General features: G+C 47.4%; 1 protein-coding gene and 1 non-coding gene across 7 annotated transcripts in view; both read left to right on the top strand.

Moving 5' to 3' along the window:
- Positions 1–3,955: 3,955 nt before the first annotated feature.
- Positions 3,956–4,027, top strand: TRNAM-CAU (transfer RNA methionine (anticodon CAU)). Its single transcript has one exon. It is a non-coding gene; the product is annotated as a tRNA-Met (tRNA).
- A 4,913-nt stretch (positions 4,028–8,940) lies between these two features.
- The window catches only part of ILDR2 (immunoglobulin like domain containing receptor 2), a 43,024-nt gene continuing 32,919 nt past the window's right edge, over positions 8,941–19,045 (top strand). For 3 of the 6 annotated variants that reach the window (XM_074812810.1, XM_074812842.1, XM_074812852.1), the window contains exon 1: positions 9,954–10,137. In XM_074812810.1, the coding sequence (XP_074668911.1) occupies positions 10,092–10,137 (46 nt within the window). In that variant the 5' untranslated portion in view covers positions 9,954–10,091. Of the gene's footprint in view, positions 9,042–9,884; positions 10,138–11,899; positions 12,219–19,045 lie in introns of those variants that run through there. The other 3 variants (XM_074812803.1, XM_074812862.1, XM_074812820.1) reach the window with 3 other exon arrangements.

Here is a 19,045-nt window from a genome sequence, read left to right on the forward strand (position 1 = left end):
TGTTAAACAAAACTGAGGCTGCTGTCCATACTCTTTTTCTGTTTTGGCATTGTTTTTTGTTGCATTTTTTTTTCCCTTTCATCTATCTCATTGACACTTCCTTCACTGAAAGATTGCATGGTGAGTCACAGTTCAGATAAGGTAAAGGCTGGAAATAATCTGATCTGTATCATCTTGACGAGCAGAATGAGATGCTTCCCCCCTTAAGCTTTCTATTGATCTCTCTCAAAAAAACGAATGATCTTCACTGACCATAGTAAAAAAAGGAAATTAGCAGGGCAATAACCACAACTGGCTTTAAAACAGAGTTTAATGAGTTTACAGAAGGGATTGTGAAATCTGGTTGCCTGGAACAGAGGACCCTGTGTTTGACCTGAGACAGGGTTACTGAAGTGGCAATGTTGGCACAGGCCTTGATTAAATTCTGCCCAGGTTTTGCTTGTCCCAGGCATGTGATGTCTCCCACATTCCTCATCGCTCCTCTTGTCTTTTGGGGGATGTCCTTCAGTTGGTTGCAGTTCCTGCAGAGCCTGCGTAGTGCAGCAGAACAAGAGCTAGCACGCTGCTTCTCATGCAGCCATCTTCTGTGGAGTTACCCAGACAATCTCGATAAAAACAAATGGTGTAGCCCTGAGTTGGAAGATTCTTTCCAATCCTCTATCCCAGAGTTCCCTTGAATTTACTGTAAACCTAGACATGAGGATGAAAACGGTGATAAAACACTTACATGCATTTCCAAATCACTGTAAAACTCTGCCTGTCCTCCTCAGTCTAGCTGCTTTTTTCATCTTCTGGTTAGGTAATGTAAGTCTGTTTAGCTCCAAAGGAGGTAGCTGTTGTTTAGGCTTAAATACGATTGTGATTGTGTTAGCTGATTGTGTTTGTCACTGCTGGAACTGCTGGCAGGTAAGGTCAGATCAGATTGCTCTTGCGTCTCACTGGTGGATGGTTTCTCTGAGGGTTAAAAAATGCTGGTGCAGTTTAGTCTTCTGGAGGCTATTTTGTCTTGCTCAAATCCAGTGAAATGGTTTGTTTTATGTTTATGAACCACTTATTGAATTTACTGTTAAACATATAGGAGTAGTCAATCACATGGTTAAAAACGTATAAAATTGTGGTGATGTAAACTCAATGAGAACAGGTGAGCGTTTTTAAAGTCAAAAGCTTTCACTGCTGTGGAAAATAATTTATATTCCAGTCTAGTTCCTGATACATTAATGCTAAATCTCTGAGGAGAGACTGCAAGAAATAACCTGTATCTTGTAAATACAAACTTAGGAGGAAAGGAGAGTATTTACTGTTATATTACTGTAAGAGTTGTTGCTAGGAGTGCATCTGTGCACATTTGTTTTACTTTCCTTCACACCATGCGTGCAGCTTTGGGACCCACCCTTTAGCAGCCCTTCCTTTTAAAGAAATTCAGATAATGTGTGCATCAACAGTTTGAAAAACACAAGGCTCTAGGAATAGCTCTCCTAGGGCTAGAGGTGTGGTTGGAAAATAAAATTCATAAGCAGTGAAGAAAGGATTTTCCTGGGGTGGAGGGCAGAGAAAAAACAGGGAAGAGATCATCTTCAGAGCACCATGTCATCAGTATTCTTCCCCAGTGCCCTAAGGAGAGCCCAGTGCCTCTGAAGGAATCGTGTTTTAACTCTTTGATTGTCCGCTGTTTAACTTAGCTGGCAAAGGAGTTCTCTGGACCATTTATACTGATTTGCAAATAACTTTTCTAGCACTGGGGCCGTTCCAGCAGATAAAAGCAAATGTTGTGCCAGTATTTATATATTACTTTTTTTTTTTTTAAAGCACTTAATTCAGTGAAATGACTTGATATGCCAACACTTAACCCAAGGTACCTGGCCTTGGAAACTCAGCTCCAGAATTAGGGGGCTCTGCTTTCCCATCAATGCATGGAGTTTGTCAGATATCTCAAAATAGGGTCTACGTACCCTAGTACTGTGTAGAGAGAAAAACTGTCTGAAACTTTTCTACCAGTATTTTCATTCATTCAGGATTCACGGCTATAATCTTTCCAAGGTATGTCTTACAGTTGTTTGTTGGAAAGAATGGGCAAAATTATCCTAAAAACCATGGCAGTGCCTACATCTACTGCTACCCACTTTGCCTGCTGGTATGGGTCTACAGCACTTTCCCACAAAGTGAAATATTTGGTGTTTATGTTAGAGGAATCAGGCCAGATCCGTCAGCCCAAGAGAGGTGAGATGGATGCAGCTCCACGCTCCCAGGTCCAACTGAAGCGAGGTTGAGCATGTACTTCCAGTCTAACATGCCAGCTCCTCCTGGGGTTTTGCCATTAGCATTGCACCATCTGCTCCTACCTCCCTGGCTCTCAGGGAACATCACCTTGCCAGCTAGTCCAGCTTGATCGCGACTAATGCTGACACGCTCACTCGCATGCTCGCTCCTGCCGGTACCACTGACGTAAAGGCTTCTGAGCCCTGGTCTGCTCTAGTGGATGGCACTTCTTGGCACTGACTCGGGTCTCTCCAGCCACTGGCACCCAGGCACACGGTACCTGCCGTACCAGCCCAGCTTCTGGCACCCAGACCCTCACTCGCTCCAGCCGCTGGTCCCGTAGACATGTAGGGGCCCCTATGACCTGCAGGTCCCGTTCCAGTTGCTGGCACTTCAGTCAACTCACACCCATCTCTCCAGGCACACAGGCTCTCCAACCCATGGCTTGACTAGAAGTTGGCCCTCAGACCCCCATACACCACATACGCCCAAAATAGAGAGTTCTTCACTCAGGAAAAGAGTTACAAAGGAATTTAATAAGAAGATAGGAATGGGCTGTGCTGAGCAGGTGCAGGGTGTGGCAGACAAGCACATCACCCAGCAAACTGCTCACACACACCTGGCCCTTTCTAACCCCTTATCCCTCTATTTTCCCACATTTGTTCCTTCCCAAATCACCTAGATCTCTCCCTTCCTTTGCCTTTGATTCCTCCCCTAAGCATCCCATAAGAAGTCTTGTGCAATCCTGAAATGCTCTTCCCTTGCATCCCATAATGTGTCCTATATCTGCAGGCTGCAACCCCCCTCAGTCCTGAAGTTGCTATGGTGTTGACTCATCTTGATGGGCTTCATGCCTGCACCCTGGGGCTGAGGCTTTCCTGGAACAGCCCTGGGAGGGGCCTGGACAGGTCTTCCCTTCCTCTGAGTCCTTCCTTGGGGTTCCCATCTGCCATTGTGTCCCTGTGCTCCTCTGAACTTGTGGAGATGGGCCTTTGATGGGCTGAGGGCCTGAGAGGAGCCAGGGCAGGGGTATTACTTGGGCTACACCCATGCTGTTGTCTCGCAGCACTCCTTTGTGGCGTGTAGGCAAGCTTTTATCACATCTCACAGTTCATGTCTTTCTCAGCCTGGTTATCAAGGTTTTAAACCTACAATTTCCCTGGAGAGTGATACAAAGTGGGAGCTTTGCCTTTCCAGTCCAGTAATTATTATTGTTTCGTATGTAATGTATAAACATTTCAGGGATCAGAACCTGCAGGCTTCCCCTTCCCTAGGTGAATGACTTAACTAGTAAGCTCCAGCCATCAGCCTTCTCTTGGTCTCACTCCTTTTGACCTAATGAATCTGGGGTTTCTTTTTGAACAGTGCCATACCTGCAGAAGGAGTGGAGGGTGCCTTGCTTCTCAGCTGTGTGATTAAGGATGTAACTTTGAACACCTAAGAGTCAGGAGGCCTTTTTACAAAAGGTAAGCCATATCCCCTCGCCTTGTCCCCTTGCCTGTCTTTGCAGGGTTTTGCTGAGTGTCAGACCTATTGTGAATGTTCTGGATCAGGCCTCACAGGTGGTATCAGCATCTTTCTTCCAGGTTTGGGGGGGAACTCAAGTGAGAGCTGCTATGCTTGTGACTGTACTTCAGAAATAGTAGTTTGTGCTGGGAGTTGCAGTGTGTGTGGCTTTTGTTTCATCTATCAAAAGCAGAGCAGAGTGGCGCAGCGGAAGCGTGCTGGGCCCATAACCCAGAGGTCGATGGATCGAAACCATCCTCTGCTAATGTGGCATTATTTTCTTTTGAAAATTTGTGGGTTAGGACAAAGACAGTTTAATAGGTAAAACAAAAGCCGCACGCACAAGCAAAGCAAAAGAAGGAATTCACTCACTGCTTCCCGTTGGCAGGCAGGTGCTCAGCCATCCTCACGAGAGCAGGGCTCCATCACACGTAACGGTGACTTGGGAAGACAAATGCCATCGCTCTGAACGTCCCCATATTCATCTTTTTTCCCCCAGCTTTATATGCTGCGCGTGACGTCATATGGTATGGAATATCCCTTTGGTCAGTTGGGGTCAGCTGTCCCAGCTGTGTCCCCTCCCAGCTTCTTGTGCACCCCCAGCCCACTCGCTGGTGGGGCAGGGTGAGAGGCAGAAAAGGCCTTGACTCTGTGCAAGCACTGCTCAGCAATAACTAAAACATCTCTGTATTACCAACACTGTTTCCAGCAAAATCCAAAACACAGCCCCATGCTAGCTACTATGAAGAAAATTAACTCTACCCCAGCCAAAACCAGCACAACCTGTTACAAGATATGTGGCAACCAGCTGTGTGGTACAGCTGTATCCCCTCTATACCATAAATTGCAAGTATCTTTAATACCATGGGTCCAGTGAAACCACCACATTGTTCCAGTATCCTGGACAAATACCGGGACATCCTTAATAGCTGGTAAGACTACATTTTCAGGTGGAAAATGGGGACCTGGCTGCGACAACCCAGACGTATGTAAGCCTTAGCTTGGGTGCTTGTTAGACATCTGTTAGAACTCTCTGGGCATGCAGAGAAGGAAAACTGTGTGTAGTCAACTTTGACAGTACATGCGTGCTTTCAGTCTCAAGTTGCTGCTGAATGGGGGGTTTTTAGATTGCAGTTCTAAATGTTAGGTACCAAAAATTTTCCAAAGTGTTTCGGATCTGGCTCTAAGTAGGATGACCTGGGTAATTACAGACCTGTCAGACTGACAGGGATCCCAGGCAAAAGAATAGAATCACTGATACAGGAGTTGCTTCAATAATAAATTAAAGTTATGTAATTAATGCCAGTCAGCATGGGTTTGCAGAAAATAGATTCTGTCACATTGGTTTGTAATTGCATCCAAAAGATATTAAGTGTGGTTACTAAAGGTAATTCATTCAGACACGTGAGGCGTGTGACTTGACCACACAACACTAAATCAAGGAAATGCAATGATACAGAGACCATCCAGTCCCCAGGTAAAACATTAAGTTAGGATGTCTCAAAATTTAATTTTAAATGAGGAATTGTAATTGCACGTTTTCAGTAAGATCTTAGGTCATTACTTGGCTGCATGCTATTAAATATTTTTGGTACCTTTGAAGGAAACATACAGTCATCACAGATACTTGTAAATGATAAAAACACTGAGGGAATAGTTAATAATGTAGGTGATAGAGTGGGATATCCACCAAAGAGGAGGTCCCCATGTGATGCTGTGTCAAAAGGACTAACAGTGTGATCCCTGGAAGGATAAACAAAGAAATATTAAGCAGGAGTGATGATGCTGTAGTACTTCTGCTTTCATGCTTTTAGCAACTCTGCCTGGGATGCGCTCTGCAGATCTGGTGTTAGCCCAAGAATATAGCAAAATAACAGTCTGTTGAACTTCCAGAGGGAATGTTAAGGGTGCTTTGATCATAGTCTGTCCTTACTTCTATTCAGAAATGCCTTAAGAAGGCCCTTCCATCTAGCTTGGCAGCACTAGAAGGTGAAGTTAGATGAAATTAGGGGCAGGGTGAGGTCCCTTCCAACCCAAAGTATACCGTGATTCTTTTTGTAACAGATATGCTGTAGTTCAAACAGGATGTAGTGTGGCAAAGTAATGTGGCCTATTTTATTAAGAAAGCTGGATTAGACAATCACGAAAGTCCAGTTTGTGAACTCCAGTTCCCTGAAGGTTTTTGTCCTGCCCACAGTTTCTCTACAGCCAAAACTGTAGGGGGTTTAACAACTCATTATCTCCTTGGTTATCTGTAGATACACAAGCAGAGTTTGTCTTATTCCTAGTCAGTGTATTTTTGCATATAGTGACACACAAAAGATTGTGAGCTGGGGTGATTCACTTATGATCCTGTACCTATATAATAACTTCACAAAACCTTACTGCTGATATGCACTTAGTGTTTTACTTAAATGAAAATCTCAGGTTCCCTCTGAAAGTGTAGCAAAGGGCTATGATTTTTGGTGTCTAAAAAAGAACCAGGAGCAGCACAGGAAAGTTATACAGAGGAGCCAATACTATAGAAAGAAGCTGTTCTCTTGGTTTTTTTTCTGATGCTGAATTTATATTACAGAACTCAAGGTTCATTGGAATGAGAAAGTCACATTTCTCCATTAAATATTCTGAACGTTTGTTGATAAAAACATCATGGTTAAGAACAAAAGCAGTTTATATATCCATATCACTCCTGATGTTAATGGGAAGTAAAAGCTCTGTATTATTGTGCTATCAAACGCAGCCAGGCGCTCAGAAAAAACAACATGTAACGAGAGTGCATATATTTCAGCAATGTCTCGGTGTGAAGCTATCAACGATTAATAAGAGATTCCAGTGTAACAAAGCTAACAACAAAAGGTTTTAGTCAGTAGTTATTCTGAAGAGACTCACTAAACACAGGGATTTGATAATGTGTCACCTAATAGCTTCTGTAGTGTGCTGGTCTCGGTGCTAAATCAAGAGAGCAGTGTCTAATGGCTGAATCTAGTATGACATCCCAGAAAGCTGTTGAAATAACTGTTTCTATGGAAATTTCTACAAGGGAAATCCAGGGGGCTGAATAGATGTGCAAAAGTATTCATGAAGTATTTTGATGCAGCATAGAGAGTTTACAGGGATGTGGCTGAGATGGGTCACTCTGAGTGAGGTGCTGGTGTAAATCATTCCACATGCTGGGAACTTAAAAAGCTGACTCAGCTTATCAACAGAGGAAATGACCACAAAAGACTGGTACTGGAGGATGAAAGGAGGGAGGGAGGAATAAAGTAGTTGGCAAGAAGAGAAAAGAGCCAGCAGCTGCTACAGCATGAGTAAAAAGTGAGTTTGTTTCCCAGGTGTTCAGCTGACTTTGTTCACAATCCCATTGCTTAGAGGAGAACTGCCTCAGACAGAGTCACGGTATCACTTATATAGTGATACTATGGGAGTATTGTTGCATGGTATTCTGCCGATTCAGTCTGGGGCTAAATTATGCAGGACAGGCATGCTGAGTTTGGTCATCCGGTAGCGAGGTTGTCAAGTGACTGTGGGAGATGAAGGTTGAAGTCCACCAGTATGTTTTTCAGGGGACAGAGAACCCCTGCTGGGCTGTGGCTTGAAGCGATTGCATAGGAATTTACCCACCGTTTGAAGGTGAATTTGTGCTAACTGCAGTCTTGTGGCTTTCTGCCTCGCAGAACTGGCTAAAAGGAAAGACAACATCCCATCATTAACTATTAAGCCAGCTCAGATGTTGCAATACTCAGATCAAAGGGCTACAGAGATCTGGAACGTCTATTCAGGGCTCGGGCATCCATCATACGTGCATATATACAAAGGACAGCTCACATTAAGTGAAAAAGAACCGTACAGTGAGTTTGATTTCAAAGCAGCTGTAAATCCAAAGTTATGTGCAAAACAATGGTGCTTCCTTGTATTGAAAATCTTTCCTTCCTTTGTTGTGAGTCAAAAGTTTAGCAAGACCAATGTATGCCAAATTTATTTGCAAAAGCTGGAATAGATTAAAAAAATAAAAGCTAGGAGTAGCTAACAATAGTGACGCATAAGGGATTGTACTGCTCCCAGTGTTAAACATATGAGATAATATCAACATCAACATTGTCTCAGGAAACTCTGGATCAGGCTCCTGGCCAATTAAGTTACAGAAAGGCAAGGCACCAGGATTTCTCTTGAAATTTTGAGGGTTATCAGGAAAAATGGTTAAGGGAGAGAGAGAAAAATAGCTTTGTGTTCACCTTTTAGGAGTCTTAATTCAGCTCATTCAACCCTTTGTGGATTATATCCTATAGATACACAACAATGGTGAGGCAGGCCCTGAGCTGATGCAAAGTATTACAGCTCCACCTGAGTTTTCTGGAACTACATGTATTTCTGGAGGCTGAAGTTGTGGCCCTAATGAGAGTTTCTACTCTGCCTTCCACCTGCAAGTAGGCACAAAGGCAGGGAGGGAGGGCTCAGATCGCTGTGTGCTGAAGGAGGACAGCACTGTGTGCTGTTGTGTATGTACGTTATTCAGCGTAACAGGGTCTTAGTTCTGAATAGTGGCTTTCACCTAGTACTGCAAAACAGTTAAATTCATAACGTGCCAGGTCAGAGGAAATCAGGACACTGATTGGGCTGGATGTGTGGGGTTTTTTAAAAGCAGTGTTGAATAAATATAAACTTCTGTATGAAAAGTATTTTTAAATAACATTGAATAGCTCCGAATAAAACACTTAAAACCAGACTGGCTGCCTCGGGATTGCCTCCTTGCTTAATTCCACTTTAACTATATAAACAGAGGGACTACAACTGTTCAAAAACAAGCAAAATGTTTCAACACATCTTTTATCATAGCAAACATGCTGTTTTGCTTTTTCACTCCGAAATTATTGATCTATTTTTATTCACGCTTTTGAAAAAAGCTTCTTTTGCCTGTAGAGGGGTCCAGTCTGAAAGGCAAAAGCGTGAGGAATCTACAGGCAACTGGCAAAAATCTGCCAGAATGCAAAGGGCTCGTACAGTTTTACCGCAGGCACCCCTGTGCACCCCACCTTCAGCAGCGGGACACACCTCGCGCTGCTCCCTCCCAGAGCCCTACTTGGCGTTAGAAAATCAGAACTGTTTATGTTCTTTGGCAGGTTCCAGATGAGAAGAAGTTGAAGACTACTCCCATCTCTCATGTGGATCACTGACATCTGCAGAATCCAAACTTTGGTTACAAAGACCAGCAACGCCCCTGAAAGGAAAACGCCCGAAGATGAATGGCCCGCACAGGGAAGCTGTGCCGTACGCTGTGAATGGTGAGTACCATGTTAGAAGGTGCTTCTCTCTGGTGCGGAGCCACCAAAGCAAACATGCTGCTATTTAGCCAGCTCTAGGCCTGGGAACAATTCCACTGATTTACTTCGATTTCACAGAAAGTTTAGAAGTTTTAAGTATGGTGCGTGTGTATACATGTGGGTCCACTGTGGACCGTTTAATTTCAGAGCAACATCCATCTTTTAAAAAGTGATCTTCTTTAGCTGTATTTCTAGTCAGCTGTCCCCTTCCTCCCCGAAAACTTCTGTCCCCTTCCAATATCACGTTGGCATGAAAACACCCCACACCTCAGCTGTCCATTGCTAACAGCCAGAACGCCTCCTCCTCATCTAAAATTATATCCCCGCTTAATCTAAAATGACAGTAATTAGTCGCAGTGCCCATGCTGGAAGTGGAAGCCCCAGGGAAATTTGGAATGGGGACAGCGTACGTTCATTTCCCCGGGTGTACGCTGGGTTAATTTGGGGGGGATAGGTGATGGGAGCCGACATTCCCGAGCGCCTGCCAGGGCAGTGCCGGGCCGGGGCTGCGCCTCGCTCCGGCCTCGGCGCCTCAACTAGTTGCCGAGAAACGTGCCGGGGTGCCCGTCGGCTGCGAAGAGCTCCGGCAACCCCCCAGCGGCACCTGGCAACCGAAACGCGCCTTTGCCGGAGGGAGGGAGGGAGGGAGGGAAGGAAGCAGTTTCGGGAAACCGCGTGTGTCCCGTTCCACCCCCCACCCCCCGCTCCCGGCGGCGGCGCCCCCCGCCCGAGCCCCGCCCGCCCGGACAGCCGCGGGGGCGGCCTGGCGAGGCGGCCCCCCCAGCCGCCGCGGGAGCCGGCAGCGGGGGAGGAGCGGAGAAGAAGCGGAGAAGAAGCCACACGGCGCGGCCGCTCGCCGCACGCCCGGCCGGCTCTGCGGGGAGGCGGCTGCCGGGGCGGGCTGCGGGCGCGCCGGGCGGGGCCGCCCCCCAGGCCTCTCCCGCCGCCCCCCGGGCCTCTCCCGCCGCCCCCCCGGCATGGTCGCGCCCGCCCGCCCGGGCCAGCGGGAAGATGGATGGGCACGTCCTGGGCTGGATCGTCCTCCTGTGGCTGGCAGGTAGGGCCGCGGCCGGGGGCGCGGGCGGCCCCGACGTGCCCGTGCCGTGCCCGGCGGGCTCTACGTCTTTAGGGCGAAAACGGGAGGTTTGGGGAAATGCCCTGGCAGGCTGCGGGAGGGCAGCTGCGGAAGGAGCCGGCGTGCGGCGGAGTGGGCTGGGATGGGGGGTCTTTTCGGGGGCGTCCCGCGGTGTAGTTTGCGGAGACTTCGCGGCAAGGGCTGGTGCTGTTGGGGACGGGGGGAGGCGGCCGGCGCCTCCCGCCTGCCCAGGGGGGCCGTGGGGGAAGGTTCGAGGGGCCCCCGGCGCTTCTCTCGGCGGGGGGCGGGGGGGGCGCTTGAGCCACCGTTTGCCGCGGGGCGGGGAGAGGAGGTGGTGGCGGGGAAGGTGGGAGCCGGACCGGGGAGGCAGCAGGAGCGCGGGAGGCGGGCCGGGGTGGCCTTGGCCGCGGTGCAGGGGGGGATGGCGACAACCCTCGGCTCCCCCCACCCGCCCACGCCGGACCGGGAACAATTGGAGGAACTTCTTTCCCGGTGCACTGGCCGCACACGCCGTCTAACAGAGGTGTGAGAGGAGGGGGCTGCTCTGCCTCTGCCCCGGCTTCCAGGGGGGCAGGGTCCGGCCTTCCCGGAGGTGGTGCAGCTGTGCCCAGGCCTTTGTGAGCAATGCAGGACGGGGACTGCCTCCCCCAGCGCGGCTCGCCGCCCGGCCGGCTCGCAAAGAGGTCGGGCAAGCCCTCCCTAAGCAAGGGGGAGGGGAGCCGGAGAGGACAGCGGAGAGAGCTCAGCGATGGGGAAAGGGCAGGGGGAACAAGCTGAAAAGGGGCTGGCTCTGAGAGCTGGACAGCGAGGAAAGGAGAGGCTAGGGATTCCAGCGAAATGAGAGCGGCAGGGCAGCCGGGAATCAGGGAGAAAGAGGGAGCCCTGTCAGGTCAGCGGCAGGATCTGCCTCCTCGGAGCCGGTGCAGCACCCAGGCACAGGCAGGAGCAGGAGGCTTTAAGAAAAGCGGCGGCGGGCTGACTTAGCCAGGCAGGCTGGTTACAGGCTGAAAGAAGAAACCGACACACTTGGGTTAAGTGGCATATATTTCCCATCGCCACCAATGTATCCCACAAAAAAGACCTCAGGCTCTTCTCTCTTCCTATTCAGATTTAGGATTCACAAGCAGTAAATTTGGCTTTTAGTCATAACACCTCTCTCCCACCATCCACCCACCCACCCTCCCCTTTCCTTGCTTTTTCACTCTGAGTCATCTTCAACACCGGTGCCTGCCTACTGCTCCCTTCCAGGGTTTCACGGCCTCATCTGGGGCTTCGGCAGCTTCCAGCTCATCCTCCCTCTTTGCTTCTCTCCCTCCTTCCCTCCCTGCCATTTGGCTGCTTCTGAACATATCCCGCTTCACTGAGTTGGTCTGGAGTGCCAGCGCACCCACAACTACCACTCCTTTCCTACTAGCCATAGTAGTATGCTGATAAATAGCATGCAGGGACTGCTAAAGGAGTACAGGGTGTAGATAAACATGACATTACATTCCTCCCTCTTTTTAAAGAGCTTCTTTATCTGGACATGTCTGGCTAGATCAGGACTTTTCCATCAAGCTGAAAAGCTGGGCTGTTGACACCTTTCTCCCTCCATTAAGGGTGGTTCATGATTACTGGCAGCGACCGCAGTTTGGAGCCTGCAAGGTCTGCAGAGAGAGAGGTACCGCCGCAGTAGGAAGACCTTCCAGTCTCCTTTAGTCCTGGCTTTCGAGACAGGACTGCCTGCCGCTGGTGCTGTCGACCGCTGGCAGGCAAAGGCTTCCGGCAGGCAACAGGTTAGCCGTAGCCGTGTGCTGAGAGATGGAGGCAGCCGCTGTCAGCTTGCTCCCCTCCAGCCTCCCGGCCGCTGCCGCCCAGCGATAGAGCAGGCGCTGCTGTCCTTTTCCATGGCTGAGAGAAAGCAAATAAGCAAAGGTGTGTGAGTGAGTGTGAGCGTGTACGTGTGTGCGTGTGCACAGAAAAGGGAGAGAGGCTAGCAAACATGGATTCAAGATTTTCCTCTCCCCAGTGACTGTGCAAAGGAATGAAAGGTCTGCATCAAGGTAAGGAGCCCTAATCCAGCCAGAGTGGTACACTCCACTCTGGGAAAGAGAAGTGGGGGTTGGGAGGTGGAGGGGCCAGGGTAAGAGACAGAGTGCAAGATGGGGAGGAAGCAGGGAGACAAAAGGGAGCAAGAAAGGGAGAGAGGCTCTCACCCCCTTCTCTCCCCTCCTCCCTCCTCGAGGTGGGCTGAGAAATTTCTAATCGGCACTTGCAGTTCCTTTCCTCCAAGCAATAATTCCTCTCTGTCCTTTGTTTGTTTTTAATTTTTGGCTCTTGCATTTATCGTTTGTTTGGTTTTGTGCATTGTGACTTCTTAGTGCAGTTTCAAAAAATCCTGTGTGAGGTACAGTGGATTTGGTTAGGCTTCTCCCTGTCCTGCTCTCCCACGTGCCTAAAGCTAGTGTTTTAATAACAACAGCAAAAGGATGAAGAGCAGGTCATCCTTTATTCCTTCCTGTGAAGTGACATGGGTTAGGTTATGTGTGGGACTCTGTTCTCATGCTAGAGAAAGAAGATACAGTTTGTCAAGTATCCTTAAGCCTCTGTGTAAAGCTGGTTCTTGTAAACTACCAAGAGGAGCTTGATTCTGGAATGAATCCTCTCCTCATGTTTACCATTATTCTTATAAATGATGTAATTCCTAATGCATTTAAAACTAGTGAGAAGGGTTGCACTGGAGACTGAACTCCAGTTTTACCTACAGAACAAGCAGAGCACATTTTTTTCCTGCCTCATGACTCAGGCGGAGCTTGGAAAGATTACAGTTAGAAGACTGTCCACATTGAAATGTGATCTTCTCCCCCTGCTAAGTAATTTCTCACCAGTAATTTAGCACTCAGTACCTGTTTACTCTCCCTGTGCAGAAGAACCACTGCAATGTTATGGTATATACAAAGGCAGGTAGATTTACTACCTCTGCTTTCCCAGCCACAGTTTAGGAGGGCAGGCAGAGGGGGTGTGCTGGAGCACAGTTGTGCTTTGCTGTTTCCTGGCCAACTGAGCAGACTTCTTGGGAAGGCAGGGAAATGTATGGACTGTTTTATCTGCCTTGATTTAAAGTATTCATCTGACTTCTTTTGATTGGCTGTACACAGCATAAGCTTAGTTTAACTGGGAAGAAATCTCACATTCTTCTTACTTTTTATTCCTGTGAGGTCACCTTGAGTGGGACTGGCACCAGTGGAAATCCCAATGCCATCCCAAGGACAGGTGTTATGGCTTCCTGTTACAAGACTTAGAGAGACTCTTCCCTTTTCCTTTGCTGAGAGCAGCCCTGAGGAGAAGGACTTGGGGATATTATTGGATGGAAAACTGACTATGAGCCAGCAATGTGCGCTCACAGCCCAGAAAGCCAACCACATCCTGGGCTGCATCAAGCGAAGTGTGGCCAGCAGGGTGAGGGAGGGGAATTTTCCCTCTCTACTCCTCTCTTATGAGACCCCACCTGCAGTGCTGTGTCCAGCTCTGGGGCCCCCAACACCAGAAGGACATGGACCTGCTCGTGTGAGTCCAGAGGAGGACACAAACATGCTCAGGGGGCTGGAGCACCACCCCTGTGAGGACAGGCTGAGAGAGTTGGGGTTGTTCAGCCTGGAGAAGAGAAGACTTGGGGAGACCTTATAGCGGCCTTTCCAGTACTTAAAGGGGGCTACAGGAAAGGTGGGGAGGGACTCTTGATCAGGGAGTGTAGGGATAGGATGAGGGGTAACAGTTTTAAACTGAAAGAGGGTCGATTTAGATTAGAGATAAGGAAGAAATTCTTTCCTGTGAGGGTGGTGAGACACTGGCACAGGTTGCCCAGAGAAGCTGTGGCTGCCCCTTCCCTGGCAGTGTTCAAGGCCAGGTTGGACGGGGCTTTGAGCAACCTGGTCTAGTGGAAGGTGTCCCTGCCCATGGCAGGGGGGCTGGAACTAGATGGGCTTTAAGGTCCCTTCCAACCCAAACCATTCTATGATTCTATGATGCGTTCTCAGGTTTCTGGTGGTGATCAGTTACTGAGTTCTGGGAATGATTTGTGGGATGCTGCACCAAGGCTATAAACCAGGAGCTATCTGAAAATTGTAACAGCTTTCAGACAGTAATAAGACAGGGTGGATTTGATGTGGTGGCCAAAGCTGAGATAATTCATGTGAAAACATCCAGGGTGACCTTTGTGAATGTGTGAAAGGGGTGGGTCATAAGAGAGTGAGATGAGCAAAGGGAAGCTGGTGAAGAGGGACCAATACCTAGAAAAGCCCATGAAATGTCCTGAGCTCTTGTGAAAGGCACTTATGTAGTCCTTGCTATTTCAGGGCTATGTACTTCCCTAAAGATGTCAGGAGTGTGGAGAGCCTAGGGGACAGCATCACAGAGAACAAGGAAGAGCGAGGAATAGTCCAGTGTCTACTGCAGTCAGTTTGCAGAGTCCGGGCTGTGTCCTACGTGGAGTGGTTTTGTATTGAGGTTCTGTGCTGTGAGTGCTGGGTGTGCAAGGCCATGCTTTTCTCCAACTGCTTTGGTTTTGCCTCTTTCCAGGTTAAGCAGTTAGGGAGCTGAAATTCTCAGTTTTGCTATGGAGCTGTAAAAAGCAGTACCGTCCTTTTTCACCTCAGCTGCAGCTGACTTATTTAGGCACTGGTTTCTTGCTGGCTAAAAAAGTTGACAGTGGCCATGGAGCTAAGAACATAAGTCTGATAGGAACCAGACCAAGACATCCAATTAATTTCCCATAAACCACTCAACACAATCTGATGGTGATGGCTTTTGCTGATAGATTGCATGGATTGGATTTAGTCCAGCATGAGTAAGCAAGAATCTGTACAACACAATCTCAGTGATCCCACTGGCTCTCCATTCACCTGTTTACACATCTGTTTATCATCTCTGGCTTTCCAGTCTTGAAGCCCAGATCTTGCACTTCCTGATTCAGGCTTGATCCGCATTTGAAAGTGTGGATGGTGTGCCTGTATTCAGCAGTAGGGGAAAGAACACTTTTAATTGATGCAGAGTAGCCAAGGCACAAAAAAGAAAGCTATAGCATCCTTTTGCCCAGCAGTTTATTTTGTTTGGGGAAGTGACATAAACTACCCTGGGAGCACCGTCTCTTACCAATGAACACGTGCTTTTCTGCCAAAGCCCCTAGGTATAGTCTGGGAGTAGTTTTCCCAGGGTGCCTGGTTCAAGGCCCCAAGGACTTCCCTTATCCTGTGTGCACAACTGCCACTCCTGTCAATAAAAGTGCATAAAATGGGGGGATATAATTTTTGTAGTTTCATAGCATCAGCTGTACTGCCTCAGGCAAGTGATAGTTTGGACCAAATAATTGCAAAGAAAGAGATGTGATGCATGCACGGCTAGGGAGACCCATGCTGACCTGAAGAATAATGTGTGCTGCCTTCTCTTGGACTCAAATCTTACGTGCTAGAAGGATGCAGTCTGAGACCTGTTACACTGAACTACAGTATTTGGCTTTGCCATTATTTAGAGGGATTAGTGCTTCAGATCAACTTTATTCTAACTAGATGATCTTTAAGCTCCCTTCCAACCCAAACCAAGCTATGATTCTATTCATAAAGGCTAACTTAAGGCTGTGTAGTGAAGCTAAATCTTCTTAGGATTCATCTAGCCTCAGGGAGGCATAGGCTCCTCCAGAGGGCAACTGAAAAGCAAGAGCCTAAGTTATCACCTCTCAATTGCCTTCCCTCCTTACTCATGGAAGGTGCTTATGAAGATCAGGCTCACAAGGCTCAAATGCGCCCTTACAAATATCCCCTCTATAATCACTTCCTGGAATTTTCTTTAATCACCACCAAAATGTATTAGTGATAGCTTGTGTGTAATGTTGATTGCATAGTTTGAATGCATAATTGGAGGATAGTTTAGGAAGAGAGTCAGAGAAAGGAGACAAATACATACTGCTAATGAGAAACAGACAAAGCCCGTACAATTATATTTCTGAAGTGTGATTATTTTTAAGCTATTTCTCTGGGAGCATATATATACACATGCACAGACACACAAAACCATGGATTCTTTTTATTTTCTGAGGGTAAGCGTATCTGGTTTTAAGATGCACTTGATTAATATTTGCGGACCTTTTTTTGCGGATTTAGGAGAACAAGAAAGAAGGAAAGCAAAATTGTCATGCAGTCATGAGACTCCCACGAGCTAGATTTTTCTTGTGAAAGTTCAAACATTGTGAAATTCACAATGAACAGGTTGCTTCTCTGGAGTACAGGAATTACATTTCCATGATGATTTTGAAATAAGGGCTAATCTTGCTCTGTCTGCATTAGTCAAAACACAGAGCACAATTGAGTTTCTTTTTAGTCCTACTTGTATGAAACTAGACAAAGAGCTATCACGGCACTGTCACTAAGCTTGTCATCTTTTTTCACATCTCTCTCTTTTTTTGCTCCTCTATACAATCAGCCCAGAGTTCTGTCCTGTGATATATCTGAGGTTTTTCTTATCTTGGCTAGTCTCTTGAAGATTTTTGAGGTCAGCAGTTTCATCTTGAGGTTGAGGAAGTCCTAAGCAGACGTCTATAATTCACGTGCATGGACATAACTGGTAGGTGTAAAGCCACTATCGGGCAGTTGAACATCCTGTTGGCCTTTTTGATGGATGTTGTTACAGCAGTGACGTACTACATGAATCGATTCCAATCATTTTTTTTGGCAGAGGAAATAACAGGTGTATAATTTCCCAGTTCAGCCATATATAATTATATATAATTTGACTTAAATAGATCTAGAGTTTCCACTGCTCCAGTCTCTCAATCTGAGGCACTGTGTTGCGCTTAAATGCTGTTTCTGGAAAGGATCCGAAAATAATACTTGAAAAGTTAATAAGGAGCTTGGGATAGGATGTAGAAGATGCCAGATAATTTACTGCACATCTCCCAAATGCTTTTGGGTAGAAAAAAAATTCCTGTGTTTTCCCAAAAGCTGCTTTTCTTTTCTTTTCTCGATACAGACATTCACATGGGGGTAGGGTGGGGAAGGTTAGTCAGACGAGAATTTGCTAAAGCTCAGCTAATCATTTATTAAAGCAGTGCCTGGCTTGCCAAACTCATTAATCTCATTAACAGGGAAGGAGGGCTATGGTGCACGGTTAGCTGAAAGCACTGTATTTACTAAGCGGTGTACTTCGTTCACAGGGGAAAGATTTAAATATTCACTGTGTCACTGTTTTATCCCTGAAGCTGAAGTAACGTGATGAGTCACTTGATCAGCTCATGTCACGTGCTGGCTTTGGCCACAGACTGCGTGGGGTCAGCCATAGAGTTCCCAGATACAGGTCTGACCCAGACCCATTCATTTTTCAAGGTGTTCATTATGTCTCTTGCATTCAGGTGCAGCCCAGGGAGCACGTGTCTCTGGAGAGGAGAGAATAAGACAACGTCACCACTTGATTCACCTTGAGAAGCAAGTGGTAACATTCTCTTAGTGCCGCATGGCCCCCACATTTCTGCCCCTCTAGTCCCCAGGAACAGGAGACCTGGCAGTAACGTCCCAGCTGCCACTTCTTGAGTTACCTCTCTGCCTACACCTCGGGAGAGTGGAGGAGCTGCCTTATGCCCCTGCCTCTCCTATGGGAGCATCTTGTTGGGACTTCAGCTGTGTTTTGTGGTACTCTGGAGAACATCCATGCTTCAGTGTCTGGATTTGGGTCCAGGCACTTCTGGCAAAGCTAATGACATCTCCTCTGCAACTTCCACATGGCACAGGTGTTGTATGCATAATATAGCATTGCTGTGCAAATGCCATAGCACCCTTGTGTGCTGCAAGCCTTCACATAGTAGTCCCCAGGGTCAAGTCCTGCCTAGATGTGAAACTCTTTGTTAGTATCAGTGACTGTCTTGCCTCTCTGAAATACGCCTTCCCCTAGGTTCTGTCCATACTGTGTTTTTATCCCCTGTGTGATTTATAGTTTGGACATTGATAACTTGTTGAAATGAATATTCAGCGTTGATCCAGGCTCTTCACTTTCCTTTGGTTCTGTCTCCTGATCATGAGATCTCTGCTTGCTCTTGCTTTGTAAGTCCGCAGCTGTCTCCAACTTGACCTTGTCCCTTCATGCCTGCTGCTGTCATACTGTTGATGCATTTGTTGCTCTCTGTCTGCTTTAAGCTCCAGTGCTTTAGTCTATGCCTTTTTTTTCCCCATCCTAAAGATATCTCCTGTCATTTCACTTTCTTTTGCCAACTTCTATCTCCTTTTCATCTCTAGTTTCTGGAGCGGGTGGTTTATTTTTGCTGACTCCATTTCTTCTCATCTCTATATCATTTCGTAATCTTCTGCAACCTGGTTCCAGCCCTTTGAAATTATTTTGACCTAGGCTGAGACACCTCTTCAGCTTCTTCCAGCTGAACGTGAGCTTTCTGCTTCCATGATTGTCGTCCTGCTTGTCCTTCTGCTTCTGATACTTATCCTGATACTTCATCCTTACTCTGTCTGTTTTCTTCTTTCTTGGCATTTGCCTTTCTGTCCTACTGCTTCCTGACATCAGGAAGCCTTTCTTTGTTCTCAGTCTTTCATTCCTCCCTAAGCTGTCCCTAAGTCCATCAGTCCCTCCTGATGTCGTGTAACCATCCTCTTCTTCTCTGGAATGTTTCCTTGTGTCTTGTTCTCTTCTTCACTGTGTGCTGCTCTGGACCTTGGAGTGTACGGTAACTGGGGTAGGGAACTGCCATCATCAGCACCTCCCATACTGAAACTGGTTCCCTTTTCTCATCCAAACCTCCACTGTCAGGCCCTGTTGCCCCTCAGCTTCAGAGAGTGCCCCTGGTTACAAACTTCCTCTTTCTTAGATGTCCCCCTCCTTGCTCCTGGGCTGTTTCTGT

Source organism: Strix aluco, chromosome 2 (assembly GCF_031877795.1).
Source record: "Strix aluco isolate bStrAlu1 chromosome 2, bStrAlu1.hap1, whole genome shotgun sequence".
In the NCBI taxonomy this organism is placed as follows: domain Eukaryota; kingdom Metazoa; phylum Chordata; class Aves; order Strigiformes; family Strigidae; genus Strix; species Strix aluco.